This window comes from Pituophis catenifer, unplaced genomic scaffold, assembly GCF_029215685.1.
Source record: "Pituophis catenifer annectens isolate HBS135680 unplaced genomic scaffold, rPitCat1.0.hap2 SCAF_2, whole genome shotgun sequence".
In the NCBI taxonomy this organism is placed as follows: Eukaryota; Metazoa; Chordata; class Lepidosauria; order Squamata; family Colubridae; genus Pituophis; species Pituophis catenifer.
This window is the reverse complement of record NW_027256882.1, coordinates 178555336-178572537: the sequence shown is the minus strand read 5'-3', so window position 1 is coordinate 178572537 and position 17202 is coordinate 178555336. Positions and strand designations below refer to the sequence as shown.

Below are 17202 nucleotides of genomic sequence, written 5' to 3'. Positions count from 1 at the left end.
ATTTGGAAAAACTGCCAAAAAAAAAGGTCCATCTGCATTTCTGATACCTTATTTTGAGGTTGGAGAAAGAGCTCCAGCATCCAAAGAGGAAAGTCAATGTTGCACATCTTCCTTTTAGCAATCCTCAATAATGGTTTGCCCATGATGGGACAGAGAGTGGATTTACAGTTCTCCCCGTTCCTTTCTCCCATAGTGGAGAAAGCTTTAATTCAGTCCTGGAGCTAAGTTCTGTATTTTCTCTTTCCTGATAAACAAATAGGACAATCAGACTCAGAGGTTCTAAAGTCAGAGGAGGACAGCCTGATTATAGTCCATTTTTCAGACTTATTAGAAATTATCTGATTTTTATCCTATTTCTTTCAAATCAAATCATACTAACCTTGTTTTTAATGGCATAATTTTGATACAAAATGCCTTTCTATGCAAGTCATTTCTTTTAATTCCAGATTACTCCATTAGATTCCCTCCTGGGTCTGTTTCAGAAATGAGCCTAGAATCTGGCTGAAGAACATTCCAATGGAGAGGAAAATTAACTCCTAATTAACTCCCTTTTAATTTTAAAAGGTAAAAAAGGGTTGTTTTTTTCCCCAGAAATAACTGCCTTTGGTTCTTAATCACCTTGACAGCTCCAGGCTATCAAGATTTCCATTTTTTGTCCTTTTATTTTGTTTTGCCAATTTAACCTTAAATATAACTTGACTAAAAATGCTTTTGATAGGAATCATTACATCTAGAAAAACATGTACCCTAAGAGAGCAGTGGCTTGTTTTGTTTTGAGGGCTGGGAAAGAATAGATAAGGTGATGTCTTATCTAAGGATTTCGATTACAGCTTATTTCATCTCCAAAGAGATTTCATGAGAAATGTAATTTGTAAGACTGGACAGCAACTCCAGCTTGTAGGTTCCCTTCCCCAACATTACCATACTCATTTTACAACATTTGAATAATAACCTGAAGTCAACTGTATAGTCAAGACTCATTTTGACAGTGAGAGAATAAAGTGTTTAATTAGACTTCACTGATTCAGCCTCAGAAAATTCACTATTTGCAGAATGAGACTTATTGGTGAATGACACCAATTAAGAGGCTATTTTGTTAGAGTGTCAGAGGAGACTTCAGTTACTAAAATATGGATTCATAGCAAACAAAATAGAAAAAAAGCTACTAGGAGTAATGACTAGGGAAAGAGATATTAAAATTAACTTGTTGAATTGAAATATCCTATCTAAAAGTACGATAGCCTTTGAACTCTGCCACATTTTAGTCTCTACAAATCTAAATTCTTAATTGTGAATACCAGATAACCTTTCCTTAAAATCAAGGATGGAAGAAATCAAGCCGTCTCTGTATTGATACAGCAAGGAAAGCAGTGCCATATGACATTGGGTACAATTACACTGGAAATATAATTCATTTTTATTTTGCCCACTACTCACTGCTAAAACCAGTTTTACTCTATATGCTGTATAGTGTCTGGTTAAAATTCCAAAATACATCATAACAAAGTTATTAGATGTAGTCTTATTAATTTACCAATCTTATCCATTTATAGCAAACAAAAACTTAATGAATTAGTATGACTCCTCTACTTGTGGTCTTATATTGAAATAGATTTTAATTACTTACAGCAGGCTTGTATATACATTAAGGTGCATTTTTTTTAAAAAAAATAATTTTAAATTTTTTTAAAAAAAGTTAAAAAATGTGATATGAATGGATAGATATGAAGTTTATTCAGTTCCCTGACTACTTTAGGAAGAATAGATCTGGTAGCTTGAATTCATTTTTCAATTTGTGGCCCGGTGCGATTTTTCACATTGAAGGGCTTAAGAGTTAAGTTAGTCTTGGCTAATAGCTTTTACATAAAGGAATTGGAATAAGACACCCAACACTGCAATATTTCCCACTAGAAGAATACTGAAAACCATGTAAATAACTAACTTAAAGCAACAGTTTTGACGGCAGTGCTTTGTGATCTTAAGGGGCACAATACCTTGGAAACGAGAAATGATTCACTGCTCCTGAATCTAGAAATGGCTTGACCAGCTGGATTTCATTGCTGTGAAATTTGAATAAATCCTAATAATGTCTAAATCTGCAAATGTCACACAAATTTGTGTCTTGCAAGTCTGAAACCTGAGTCCTAAATACCAAACAAAGTGTCTACACAGAATCAATTTCTTATCTTCCTTCCGGCTTCAGTTCATGTGTTATTGTCATTTTCCTTCAACCATACAGCTTTGTTACCTAATTATCTCTTTCAGCACTGATTGCCTATGTCCTGGTGAGTGTCAAATTTCCATAGCTGGAGAGAAAATGAGTATATGTCAGTAGGTAAAAAAAAATAGCATTCCATATTAAAGATTCAACACAGGGAATCTTTAGGAAGAAATTGTGACTCAATTAGAAGGTTCAAACTACATTATATAAAACAGCATCTCAAAGGTTGGCATAAGCTATTTTAGGGTCTGAGGCAGAAAATCAAATAGTTTTCCTTCTAATCATCATACATAATCTTCACCTGACATCCTTTAAACAAAAAACAGTGAAGCACCAAAATACTCCCAGCCTTTGATCCAAGCATTGGTCATTCCAATCAATCCCTTGCCAAGTAACCTGTTAAGGAACCATATTTCTTTTACTCTATCACACTAATAAATGGCTCATATCCAGTACTGGGATGATACCTCCACACTCAATTGAATATATTGCTGTATTTTACTTAGTAATGCAAGCGATGATATTCCCTGTGACATTCTATGGATGTGAAAGTTGGACTTTGAAGTAGCAACAGCAGTATTCTTGCTTTTGAACTCTGGAATGCTAGCGAACCATGGGACATCATGGAAACAAACAAATTCATAACTGAAAAAAATCAATCCAGATTTTTCTCTTGAGGCACAAATGTCTAAGCTTAAATTATCCTTATATTATGGGCTCGCTTACAGTGGTGATGGGTGCACCATTGAAAAACTTGAAGGATTGGAGTAGAGACAGATTATCATAGAGAAAATCTATCTATGTGATCATTAAGAGTCGACATCAACTTGATAGCACATAATCAACCTATCAATAATTAAGAATTCTATCGATGGAGCCACACAGAGTGATTTACTATTGGTTAGTGTAAAATAACAAAGCAATTCCACAGAGGCAGAAGTAATGTGTATAGAGCACTAGAAATGGAAGAACCACCATTCTTTCAATCTCCCCAGGTTCAAGCGAAAAGGAAAGAAAAGAAAAACCGCAGGTTCAATGCTTTTTCCCTCAATTTCTTCAGCATTTGTTTTTCTTTGCTTAGTTTCTCCTACATTCACACAGCTACCCAATCCAAGGACTGCTTCTATATTCCATAAAACAACTTTAAGTAAATACACATTTTCCAACTCAAAGACTAAAGTAACAGACTATTCCAGACTCTTTTCATTGTTTTGTAAAATATTGGAATCAAGCAACAGCTTCTGAATTTGCATGTGGGAATACTACAATTTTTGCAAGCAGAACCATGGATTCTTCAAAGTCCTTAAGAGTGTCACAAAAAATGCTTTGCCACTGGCAATCACCGGCCAGGTTTATAAAATATCTGATGTTCTGTCTTTCCCCACAGGCCAAAGGTATTAAAATAGTCTTCATCCATGCATGAATCATACTTTATATAACAATGCAATGAAAAGCTGCAGCCTCCGAAGACCGACAAGTAATCCGTCAAGATATTGTGCAATATTGATAGATAACCACATAAGATGTCTTACCAAGGGATCTCCACCTTCTACTGCAATAAAACCGATCAGAAGTTGTATCTTAAAGTATAAGAACTGAGAACTCCAATTCAATGATGTGAATGCTATAGCTTTCAGTCACTTTCAGTTTGCATTTACAAATTCAGGGGCAATACAAAAATCTCCTATCATACTGCTGCAGATATTTTTTAAGCAATTATGCTTGATTATTTTAAGCATACTGTACATTGCTAGAAGACATTTTCTCCATACAACATCTCTGTGTTCAGAGCTCCACTTTCAATGAATACATTTCTTAGTACAGCCAAAGGCTGGAAATTTACATAGGCCTGCAAGAAAAAAAGGCCAGAAAATAGAATATATGTGATAAAGCAGACATTTAAAAAGTTGAAGAATATTATAGGCAATCTTCGACTTATGCCACAATTGATTCCATTCCCACAAAGATGTTAATAGCTCCACCCAGCTAGCCTTTAAGAAAGTCCTGAGGACCTGTGGTTCTTCTCCCAGATGTTGGACCAGCATGGTCCATGAGCCTGCTGTAATGCTGTAAGATCTTTGTTTGATCCCGGTGTGGCTTATTTTGATGCTTTATTCTTTTTTCCCATATTGTCATATTTTGAACCTTTGTTAGCTACCCATAATAAGGACATCACATAAACTGAACAAACAAATGCGTAAGTAAATAATATGCCCCAAGAATTTAGAAGGGAAAGGAGAAAAATACTGCAATAACAAAATTATTAGCTGGAAGAAGATCTTAGACTAAATATATTTGATGAACATGTTCAGTAGATCTCTTAAGAGTATTTCACAGCTGAAAAAGCTACTCCAATAAAGGCTTTTTTTCAGGGTAACCTCCTGCCATATTATTGTGAGCAGCAGCATCTCAATAAAAGCTTCAAAAAGCATCTTGGGAGTTTTGCAGATACTGTTAAGATCAAAACCAACAGCTTTCTGGATGTATTTATTGCTTAAACTATACGGACCCCATTGCACAACAGTTAATTCTGGGCAGTATACAAGGACTGGAACAGCAGTTACAAAACTGATTCATGATGCCTGAGGTACACAATAAGTCCTAATCATTAAAAAAAAAACCCACATCCACAGCCCGGCTCACCTAACCTCCTGGTCCAAACGCTGGAGGAAACAAACAGGTCTTGTGAAAGGCTAACTGGATTCCCCTTACTCCCTATGAATCATAGGGAACGATAATGTTTGTTCCATGATATTCTAGCCATTTCATGTTCCTATATAGCTCTTTTTCTGACTGCAGGGGTTGGAAGAGGTTTTGTTAAATCTCCGTTTGGAATACATCAGCATTGGTGACAGCTTTAATTAATTCTTTAAAAATAAACTGCAATTTCATGAACTGCAGTTGTATTGTATGATTCAGCCAAGGTGTCGCATAGTTAAAAAGTTTCATGAGTGGTAAATGTGTTAGTATTCAGCAATTCTCTCTCTCTCTTTCTCTACCTATACATATTTAAAAAAATAGAGAACAAAGCAAGGATTTGCAAAGTCCATATGATAACAATACTGAATTTATCAGATTTCATGTTTTGTTTCATATATATTTCTTTCTATATGTCAGGTTACCAGTTTATACAGATCAGATGCATAGAAGACTATTCAAGAAATCGTATTTTGAGAATTTTGAATACTAAACTCAATATGATAAAAAAAGAGGGAACATTTCAGAGAGCTGTACTTTCCCCAAATTCTTTAAAATGGTGGAACCATGCTAGAAAAGAACATATTAATGATATAAAAATATTAATCAAGGGTTATTAGAGATAGTGGAATGAGAACACTCTTGATAGGCTTCATTTGAGATCTGAAATGAAGTTCACTTGAAAAGAAACTTAGAGGATTTTTAATTTCCCTTTACTCTCACAACCATACATTTAAAATGCCAGTGCTGTTCTATTACAGCTAATGATTGTCTGTGGGCAGTGGATATCTGAAGTTAGCCACCCCAAAGACAGCCTGCTTCAAAAGACCCCACATAGATGAGAGATGTACTAGCAAAGGTGGGTACCTTAAAAGGATATTGGAAAGATATAGGAGAAAGGGGAAAAATAGATCTCTGCTTGAAGAGGGCAATAGAAAGGGAGAACAGAACCACATACAAACCCCACCCCCACCCCCACCCCCAAAAAAAACAGTTTTTAAGTTTTAGTACTTCCAAGCTTGCAAAGTCTAGCAAAATGCCTAAGGCATTCCAAAATATAAGTGAAGCAATTGCAGTCTAATATTAAACTGTGACCTGTATGTATATATGCTAAAAAAATAAGTTATGTACCCAGTCAATCCACATTTTAAAAAGCTGGATTTTAGCAACCAATTTGCATATGTTTGAGTTACATTTTGAGCAATGTAATTGTTTTGCTAATTTGGGGGGTGTGGTATTACATATAACCCTAAACTCTACCCACTAATGGCTGGTGAATTTTATACACCTACTTTGGGCCACATTAGCATTGTCTTCGTATGTTCAGGCGTATCTCTGTAAATATAAGGACTACCTGTAGAACCTTTTTACAAGTGAATGCTAGTATTCAAAAAGTTACTGCTACCTATTATTGAGAGTCTATCCTTTCTATATGCTTATAAAAATTTTACAGAAATATCAGAATAGAGAAAAAGAAACCTTGTGGCATCTTGCTTTTTTATCTAGACATTTTATCTCTTTTTAATGTTAGCTAATTTTGGAGCGGTAACTGACTTAATGAGAGCCAGTTTGGTGTAGTGGTTAAGACACCAGGCTAGAAACCAGGAGGTAACTTCTAGTCCTGCCTTAAGACACCAAACTTACTGGGTGACTGGGCCAATCACACTCTCTCAACCCTGGGAAGAAGGCAAGGGCAAACCACTTCCAAAATCTTGCCAAGGAAACTGCAATGAATTGTAGTTGCCAGGAGTCATCACTAACTCAAAGGCAAACACGCACAAACACTGTCTTAAAGGCAAAATAAACATGCAGTAAATATTTTCAATAAGAAATTCAAGAACGGAAGGAAGCATGGAAACCAATGGAATACTTTTCTTGGGCTTTTACATGGAACAAAATTACATCTTATCTCCTCTACTACTCACTACTACTAGTGAGAAGAATTCATCAATTTGACTTTTGCAATCAGATTATACAGAAGTTAGCTTTGGGTACATGGCTGCCTGGCTGGCTGACTTCTTTGTGCCACTGTAACTAAAGGCCATGGAATTCCAGAAGCTTCTATTTGCCTGTATGAAAAAGATGCCTGAACATGTTTAAGAAGTTTTTCATCCTTAGATCAAGGACTCTTTGAAGCAGACTTATGCAAATTATGCATACTTTGCTTACATATAAGGAGAAGGCAACTGTCCTCAGAGTATTGAGGAAGTATTGAGAAGAAATAGGTTGGGAGAACTCTCTCCAAGACTTACCTTTGAATATAAATCTCTACGGAAATATGATAGTTCTCTTACTTGGCTATAAAAATTGAGATAGCCACTAGATGTCAGAAAAGAGATATAGAAAGTACTACTTCTTTACTGCCATCTAGTGGGTGCCTCAAATTTTGCAGCTCAGATGTAGCAGTTTTAGGAGAGATCCTAATTGAAACATGGAACTAGGTGGATAAATTTTGGCCAATTATTCTTCCTCAGCATAAACTGCTCACAGGACTGATTTTGTGGGAATATAAATGGAACTCCTGTGTACACCAGCTTGAAATCAAACAGGATAGGAATTCATTAAAAAATAAATAAATAAATAAAAAGGCATATGCTGTAAGTCAAATAACTGTTCTTTTGGCTACCTGGTGCTTACAGTACACTTGAGCAACATTACTTCAGCCTGTTAGGTTATAGCTAATCAGAAAAGGACAAACCTAGCCTAGGCTTTTGAAGTTTCTATCTTTTACCTCTTCTATATATTCCCACATGCTGAGGAATTCTTCAATATCAGTCATAGAAACCCAAGGACTTGTAAAGAAGTCTGGAGTATGTTTTAAGGAGTATGTGTGCCTTAATAATCCTCAAGCCTCCAAAAATGACTAGAAAACAAAACAAAACAGATCTTTACAGCTGTTGATCTATGAAGATTAGCATGTTGAAATGAAGTGAAAAGATGCTTGCTTTCCGAGTTCAGCACAACAGTAAGCCAAGCAATATATCTACTTATACTTATACTTATACTTATTTAATCAGCACACTTAAATTCATTAACACTAATAGTCAATTTATTATAAATATTATAAATCTTCTATAAAGCTGAAAACCTCACATAATGCTTCAACTAATAGTAGTACCAACTTGTTCCTTCAGATTTAAATTTTATTTAACAGCATTCTCTCCTCCCCGCCCCTTCTGCTTTCTGTTACAAAATGTTAATTAGAATTTAAAAGGAAACAGCATATTGTGGGAGAGGGCAGTCAGTGAACCAAACCAGCAAGAATTCTGACACACAGATAAAGGCAGGATTTAGCATATTATCTATTAAAACTCAGAACGCTGGAAGACAAAAATTGGAAAAAACCAAACTTGATGTGCATTTAACATCTCCGTAAGGCATTTAAAATGACCCACCATACATTTTTTATGTATGCCTCAATACATAGAAAAAAGGGCAGCAAGGCACTGGTTAATAACTGGGAAGCACAACTTCAACAATACCCACAGTTCTCTCTAAAAATGAGTTACAGGTTTGCTGTTGCTACACTGTCTCTCTCTTTTGCATTTCACAGTCAAATCATGAAGTTGGGCTTGTAAGATGTATTACAACCCAAAACAGCAATCTTTTGCTTTCCAAGCCTCCAGTCACACCAATTTCTACCCAAACATCCACAGACAATTGGACTGAGAAAGTGAGCTCGAGCTTTCCATTCTACTGAAAATCCTTATCAAACAGCACCGTGTTGTTGTTATGAACTGCTGGACTCCTGAACAGGATTGAGAACTTGAGAGGATCTATGTGTTAAAATAGTTAAATGGGGAACATCTCGTTTGCTCTGCGTGGGAACCTTCAAGCACCGGGCCACTTTGGCAAACTCCGAAGTAAAACAGGTTGCTAACTTCAGAGAGGGCTAAGCTCACTCGGGCTCTGCAAACTGTCCCACGAGTATCTTTTCCAAGCAACCCGAGAGTGCTTTTTCCGCCTCAATAAGCAATTACGTTGTTTGCTCTGCCCGCGGCAGCTGCGAGGACTGTGGGTGCCGAGAGGACGGAGGGAAGGCGGCCGGGCCAGCTCTCCAGGTAGAGGGAAGGGCGCACTTTATAGTTGCCAAGCAAGCTGCGGGACCGAGGAAACAGCGTCCTGGTTATACCTGGAGAGCGGCGAGCGGTGGAAGAAATGGCACCGGCAAGCGAAGATAACCGAACCGCTTTAGTTATAAACAGCAGCAAAAGGCGTCTCAATCCGGACACAAATCCCACAGCGCGGCGCATTCTCTGGGCGCAGCCCTTGGCTATTCCCGAGTACCTGGGCTCCTCTCCCGCCGCCGCCACCCCCCGCACGTGGTAAGAGCGCTTTGAACTCACCGCTTGCCCCCGTGGCTGTGGCCACCGCCGCCGCCGCCGCTGCTGGTGGTGGTCCCGTGGAACGAAGATGGCCAGGACATGCGAGACTTCTTCAGGCCGGGACGGTCGCTCGTGTCCATGGCGTCCGCCCTCTCGATCTGGCGGTGGGGGTGCCGCTCCGTGTCCGAGTAGCCGCGGTGCTTGATTTTGATGGGCGTCCGGGGCTGCCTCCAAAGGTGTTGGGGCGGCTTGAGGGTGGCCTGACCCTCCCGCGGCACCGGCAGCGAGAGGGACAGGCTCTTCTTCGAGCAGGGCGGCGCCGGCGCCTCCATCCTCTTCGTAGGCTTCGGACCGAGCCAAGAAAACCGCGCCCGGGACAGGCAGGAGGCAGCTTAGCCGCGGCTGCAGACCCCGACCGAGGACTGACAGCGAACAGCCGCTCTTTCCCTCAAGCGGCAGGGCAGGTTACAAACTCCGCCAGAATATCGCCCTCATGTCTAGTTGGGCTCCCAGAGGGAGTCCCGAGCCGCTCTCGAGTTCTGTCCAGGCGCCCGCTTCATAGCGAGCAACTCGCAGCCTTTCCGGAGCGACTTCTGCTGGCGCTCCGGCTGCGGCGGTGGCGGTGGCCAAAGACGCTCGCGCCTAGAGCCGACGGAGCGTCCCTCCCGCTCCCCCGCGCGCGACTACGCCACCAACGAGAGCCTCCGGGAGGGAGGGGGAAGCGCGCCGCCGGTGGGGCTGTGGGGCGTGCAGGCGGTGGGAGGAACTAGCGAAGAAGGAGGGGAAGCACCGGGGGTCGCCTACCGCCCGCGTGGTCCCCACCCGCCTGGAAAAGCTAAAGAGGCGTGGGCGTGCGCTTTATTAGACGTCCGCAATTCCGCGAGGAAGAACGGTGCCTCTTGGCGGAGGAGCTCTCGCCCAGCCCTTACTCCAAAAAAGCAGATCGTCGCCCCCTCTTCTCCCCTGCTTGCACGCTCATTTCCCCCTCACAAGTTAGGACGTTATGGCAGTGAAATATTTGAAAGAACTAGAATGCCCATGAGCGTCTATAGGCGGCGTTTAACTGCAGACTCCTCATTCCAAAAGCGCCAACGCGACTACGTGGGTATAAAACTGCACTTGCTTTCCAAATGTGTTGGGACTACAACTACCAGCATTCCCAGTACAACCATTCTGGTACCTGTACTCTTAATTTAACAATTAACCAGTAGAACAGCTTGCCTGCAGAACTCGTAGGCCCTCCATCACTGGATGTTTTTAAAGAAGAGTCTAGACAGTCATTTATCTAAAATGGTATAGGTTTTCCTGCTTGAGCAGGGGGCTGGACTAGAAGACCTCCAAGGTCCCTTCCAGCTCATCTATTCTAAGTGCCTGGAAGGCACCAAGTTGAGAAAAATCTGTTCTACCAAACGAAGACAGGAGAGGGCGACAGAGGGCAAACTGCCTATTTACATTCCATTTTAGGACTCTATTTACCCAGAATGTTGAGGTATAATCTGCTTGTGTATTTCTTACTTACTTTGAGAACTTAGTTACTACTAGGCTGTGTGAACTATACTGTGTGTGAACCCAACTCTCCTTTTTCCTTTAAAATGAATCACTCCAAACTCCTTTTCTTAGCGTCTAAAATAGTTGAGGGCTGTGGCTTTCTGTGGTGACATCAGTGGCTACTTTATAGCAAGCATCCTGCAATAGATGGTTGCACCAGAACTATCTTTATAGGGTAAAAATGGCTGCTAATAGCACAACATCTCTTTATGACTCTTTTATATTTATAAATATATGTTTTATATTTGTACCCATAACTGCAGTACTTCCTGCAGGATAAAAACAAGCGAACAAAAAAGGAAGCTTTTATGTAAATTGTACTTGGTTTCCTGGGATTGCAATACCTATTCCAGCAGATCAAACAAGGGGCCACCTTTTCCCAACCTGTAAGTGTGTTATGGCACCAGGCAGGAAAGTTCTCTTTTAGCATCCTTCCTAAAAGGAAGGGCCCTGGCCAAGAGAAATCCATGGATCTGATCACTCTCATGCCTATACATGGGCAGAAGAAAAATGGAGCCGATCAAGCTGACTCACCCAGCAGATTATTTCCATTGCAGCCATTCAGATCGTCCTGTGGGAAAGCACAGAGCAGGAAAGCACTAAGAAGGGGCCTCCGCTGTGGTTTCCTACAGATCTTGCTGGTTTATAGTCTGCATAATCCTGAATATCCTGGCTGGGGCTGTGGGAAATTCTAGTCATATAACAGCAGATTAGCATAGATTCCCTACCCCGGGGAATCTCTATTATTTGTTTCTAGCGTCTCTTATACCCCTTCTGAAGATTTTCTTTTTTTACTTCTACAGACCCTACAGATGGCTATGTACGCAAGCCTTTATCCAGCATAAGAAAGCTCTCTCTCTCTCTCTCTCTCTTGCTGTCCTGACTAAAGACTAAAGAAGAGGCAGCCTTTCTTTCAATTGTGCAAACTGGTCTCTGCTTTAAGGGCTTGGAAGCAAAAGACAGTTTCCTATCACTGCTGGTTTATTGTAACACTCCCAACAGACACAGCATTACTATGGCAGTTTAACACACCCAAAGCTTCATTTTCAGCTTGTCTTTAGACAAGAAGAGCCCACGCAGGCTAGCTGGTTTGCATGGTAAGGGGACAATATAAATTGTTCCAGGGTGTGCTTTATGGAAGCTATTTTTATCCTTCCAGACAAAAATAGATGTTGAGAATATAATTTTGTTCTCCAGAGTTCATGACAACCAATGCAAATTACACAAGATGCTACTCAAGCCTTGACAGTCAATAGGTGTAAATTCTACAAAATGAGGCGAAACCAGCCACAAGTAGATTTGGAAAAAGGACTAAAAGAGAAAAAGGAGGAAAGAAGACTGGAAATAAGTCAGGAGGCTGCTTGCAAAAAATATGTAAGTGGAGCAACTGATTTGTTTCTTGAGCATGTACAGAGTACTGCTCTTCGTTTCCTTTAACACTTACCACTTTCGTAAAGTCTCTTTTGAACCTTATACTCCATGCCCTAGTGAATGAACTGATTAATGTACATCCTGCCTTCCTGGATTTCTTAAATTGACATCAGAAATGGGAGTTTGAAGAGGGAAACAGAGTCCATGCCAAAAGTGTGACTTTTTGACTTTTACACTGAACGTTTACAAACCAGAAGCCTTGTGGAAAATGGACAGAGGTATGACGAGAGACTCCAGTCCCAGTAATCCTTCCAGCCTGTCCACCATTTGGGACATATGTAATAGTCAAAATTATTTTAGAATGGACTAATAGGGCAAGGGGCAGAAAAATCTTTTAACATTAGTGGATAATTTCATCTCAGAATAGGGTAAAACAATTATTTTCTGTCTCGTGTAATACCCATCTTAATTATTTTCACAAATAAAAATATTATTGCAGAAAACAATGCACAATAGCACTGACAAAGAAATCAAGTCCTATAATTAAAAAAAATATCAACGTTGGGTCATTTGAGCTAATATATTCAAATGCCCAGGACAGATCCTCTATATGGTATGAAACCCAATGCTGTTTTGCCTTGCCAAGGCATGGATCATGGCAGCCCAATGCTTATTCAAGGTCTATTTTATAAACCTCAGAACTGTTTTGAAGTTTCATGCAGATGTGGAATAAGAAGCTAATTGCCTAGTTCCGCATCACTGCACACAGCCTACACCAGAAACCAGATGCAACCTAGCTTGACTTAGCTAGGCAGCTCTATAAGTAGAGCCTGCAGCCTGCTAAGATGTCTCACAAGCCAACAGTTAGAGAAGCATCTTGCACAGCACATGGCTTGAGAAAAAGCTAATTTTAGACTGGATTATTTTTTTTGTCAATGAAGAAAAACAGAATACCCACCCCCTGATCACATGCTTTAGTTTAAAAAAAACAAAAAAACCCTGCCAAGCCCTAAGGCACTTAAAAACAATTTCATTTCCTGCATGCTGTCCCTCCCAATACTGTTCTGTTTGCTTCAGAGAGGAAAAAAAACATGGCAGCACTGAGAGAAACTTCTAGACCAGTGGTCACCAATTGGTGGTCTGTGGACCACTGGTGGTCTGCGAGAAAATTTTGGTGGTCCGCAGAAAAATTATTTGCATTTTTTTCTATTGCACTAAATCAGGGGTCCTCAAACTACGGCCCCTGAGACAGATACATGGAATGAACCTTTGTGTTGCTGCAGCAAGACCCCTTTGGGGTTGGAGGGGGGAAAGAAATTCTGACTTGGGGTCTGCTTCAGCCTCCCGGTGCAGGGCTTTGGGGGAAGGCTGGAGGGAAGTGCCACTGGTGGCAAAGAACCGGAGGGCCTTGTTCCAGTGGGACTGCATCATGGCCTGGAACTGGCTGACCATCTCAGCCCACTGAGCCTCTAGGCGCCGGTACCTGGCCTTGCACTCCCGCAGGTCTTCCCTCTGCTTGGAAAGCCTATGCTCCTAGTCCTCAGTGAGGTGTTTCTGCTGAGCCTCCTTCTAGGTCAGATCCAATTTGAACTGAGCCAGCTGTTTTTCCGACTCTTTCTCGTGGTGGCTGCTTAGCTCCAACAACTGCTTCCTGTTGGGGCCCTAAGGAGCCCGGGGTGGCAGGCAAGGAATGGCTGGGAGGGGATGGGTGAGTAGAGGCTGGTGAGGCGCCCCTTAACATGAGTGACATAGAGTTGGCCACGCCCACTCAGTCACATGAGCACCTAGCCACACCCACCCAGCCAGTCATTAGGCAGATCATATTAGTTGTCCACAGGATTTAAAATTATGAATTTAGTGGTCCCTGAGGTCCGAAAGGTTGGTGAGCCCTGTTCTAGACTATCCAAAATATGTGTTATATTGAGTCAAGAATAGAAACTTGTAAGTGCTAAACTCAACGTTCTAACAGGTGCAACTGGTACTAGTTTTTTGTAATTTCAAATCAGATTATTGTTAATGTAACTACTCATTCATAAGATAAAATAAGTAAAAAAAAAAAAGACTAGCAGGAATTTGTATTAGCTTTTCCTCCTTTTTTCTGGGTGAAACTCAATGTTACGTTCTTATTTCATCATACAGATTTAGAAAATACTGTGATGTATCAGTCTTGGATCAGACCTTAGGTTACTAAGGTTACACAAGAAGATATTTATGATTTTCTCATGAACTATATAATTACAGTCTCCTAACTCTTTACAGAGAATTTGTAGGAGAAGAGGAAACAGAGCACGGGGACGGAGTCAAGAGAGGAATCTATCTAGAGCTGTGATGGCAAACCTATGGCAAGTGTGGCAGAGGTGGCACACAGCACCCTCTCTGTGGGCACACGAGCCGTCACCTCAGTTCAGCTCCACCGTGCATGCGCACGCACCTCCCGCCAGCTAGCTGGTCTCCGGACCTGTGCCATGTATGCATGGGGACGGGGCACATGTGCAGGGCTCCGCGCGCATTGCATTTTGGGGGTTCATGCACGCTTTTGTGCGCATGCTTTGGGCACGTGATTCGGAAAAGGTTAGCCATCTCTGACCTAGAGTAATTATGTTCCCATAAGTGATCCAAATCCAGCCCCCTCTTGAATTCTGCTAATTCTTAACTAGCACCAATTTAGTGCTGACAGTTGACTAGATTCTTGTGCATAGGCAGAAGCCATAAAACAGTTTAATTAAAACTTAATGTGTGGACCTGATTCTTTGCACCTGACAGAATTATTTTATTTGGTGCCATCTTGTGCCCACCTGGAGCATTTCTTTTGCATTTTCTTGTCCAATAAAAGTCATTAGGTTTCAATTAAATTTTAAAGTTTCAAATTAAAAGGAGACCTATATTTTATATTCTTCCTTCACCTTCATTTTATTGCAGCTATTAAAATCTCACAGACAGAATGAAATGCCCTGACATTATACAGCCGGTAGCATTACTGTAACATTACTGAAATTATTTCAGCTTTTTAAACTTTTCGTTTCCAGAAAGGCCACATAGGTTGTGAACTCCATTTCTCTCACACTCCAGGTTTGGAGGGGCATTCCAGGTGAGACATGGTGATCTAGCCTCTGTTTGAAGGTCCCTGGGAGAGGGGAACATATTAAGGGTAAACCTCATTAAGCATCTACTCATTCAGTGAGTCGCCATTCAAAGTTGCCACAATGCTGAACAAGGAGACTTGTGATTGGTCCTTGAAATTGCAGCCGTTGCAGCATCCCCAAAGTCACATGATTGTAATTCAGGCGCTTGGCAGCCGGTGTGCAGTTATGATGGTTGCAGTGTCCCATAATCATGTGATCACTATTTGCAACATCAGAAATATGGACCGTGCACAATTCACTTAATGGCCGCAACCAGAGTAACCATCGTAAGTCTACATGTTGACATGATTTTTTCACTGTATGATCCTGTCACTTAGCAACAGAGTTCCTAGTCCCCAAGGACTACCTGTACATTATGATGCAAGTGTTAACCTGGTTAACAGTTTTATCTGTCAAGAAATTCTTCCTAATATCAAAACAGAATGTACTTTCCGGTTGGGGAATAATAAGAATAAGCCCACATTCTTCAGTGTGACAATCATTTAGATATCTGAAAAGTATTAAACCTCTCTTAGGTCTCTCCTTCTGCAAATTAAAACATGCCCAGATTTTTAAACTGTTCCTCGCTGGACCTGGTTTCTAGTTGCCTCACCATATTTTAGTAGCCTTCCTCTGCATTCATTTCATTTTGTTCATGTGATTTTTTTTTTTAAATTATGGTGTCTGGAACAGGTCTCCTGTTCCAAATGAACCTGCCAAGGATGGATAGAATGGGACAATTTCTCCTAATACATTAAAAAATATTATTTGCCTTTTTTAGCAGCTGCACCACATTTACAGGCTCATAATCAATTTGTGATTTACTAGGACATCCAGGTCCTCTTTATACGTACCCCTGCCAAACCAATGCTATACCTCATACATGTGCAGGACTTTATATTCTCTCTCTATTAAATCTCATCCTGTTCATTTGGACCTACTGTTCAAGCCAGTATAGATCTTTTAAATCTTTCTTTTCTAAACTCTTATCCATTCCTTCTCCTAGCTTTGTTCCACTTGGAGACTTGATAATAATCCTCTCAAACTCATCATCCAGGTCATTAATAAAAATGTTGGACAGCCCAGGCTCTAGGACAGTGCCCCATGGCACACATCTAGATACTAACCTTCATACTCATGGGGAGCCATTTATGAATTCTCCCTGGATGCAATCAGCCGGTTAGTTGTAACCCATGTAACTAGATATTAAATAGCCCATATTGCTGGCAAATAACACTATGTCCACAACATTCCCCTGATCTATAAACTGTCAGAGGAGATAAGGTTACTCTGGCGTGACTTATTTGTAACAAATATGTGCTACTCTTATTAATTTTATGTATTTATTAAATTCATATGCCGCCCATATCACTCTGAAAAGTGACTGTGTGGCACATAATTGCTGCATTGCTACCCAAATGCACACAAACATTCTACTTAATTCTGCTCGAAAACCTCAACCAATACAGACGTTAAGCCGACAACACTGCAGTTTCTCAGTTTCTCCCCCTCTTCTTTTGTGAGGATGGAGATGATATTTGTTCTCCTCCAGTCTTCTAGGACGTTGCCAATTCTCCAGGAGTTTTCAAAGATTAGGTGTGATCATTTTTGATAGTTCCGTATTCACCTCTGTTAGTTTTTTCAATGCCCTAAGGTGTCATTCATCTGGCCTGAAGACTTCAATCATTCAAATTGCAGTAGTAAAGTAACTTTTATCCTCACCTTCTTTTAGCTTCAGCTTCCTCCTTCTATTAGTGGCACAATGATAACCAGATAGGGTTGTTTCCTTTTGAGAACAGACAGTCATAAAATACGAGTAAAGAGTAGTGCCTTCTCACTACCATCCATCAACTAATTCACCTTTTTTTCTGTAACTGACCTACAGCTTCTTTTTTTTCCATCTTATGATGTATTTGAA

At 40.6% G+C, this 17202-nt stretch overlaps 1 protein-coding gene across 3 annotated transcripts in view; it reads right to left on the bottom strand.

Moving 5' to 3' along the window:
• PDE4A (phosphodiesterase 4A) overlaps positions 1 to 9575 on the bottom strand; it is a 299986-nt gene extending 290411 nt beyond the window's left edge. For 2 of the 3 annotated variants that reach the window (XM_070935225.1, XM_070935226.1), the window contains exon 1: positions 9265 to 9575. In XM_070935225.1, coding sequence (XP_070791326.1) covers positions 9265 to 9575 — 311 coding nt within the window. The remainder of the gene's footprint in view (positions 1 to 9264) is intronic. The other variant, XM_070935227.1, reaches the window with a different exon arrangement.
• Positions 9576 to 17202: the final 7627 nt, after the last annotated feature.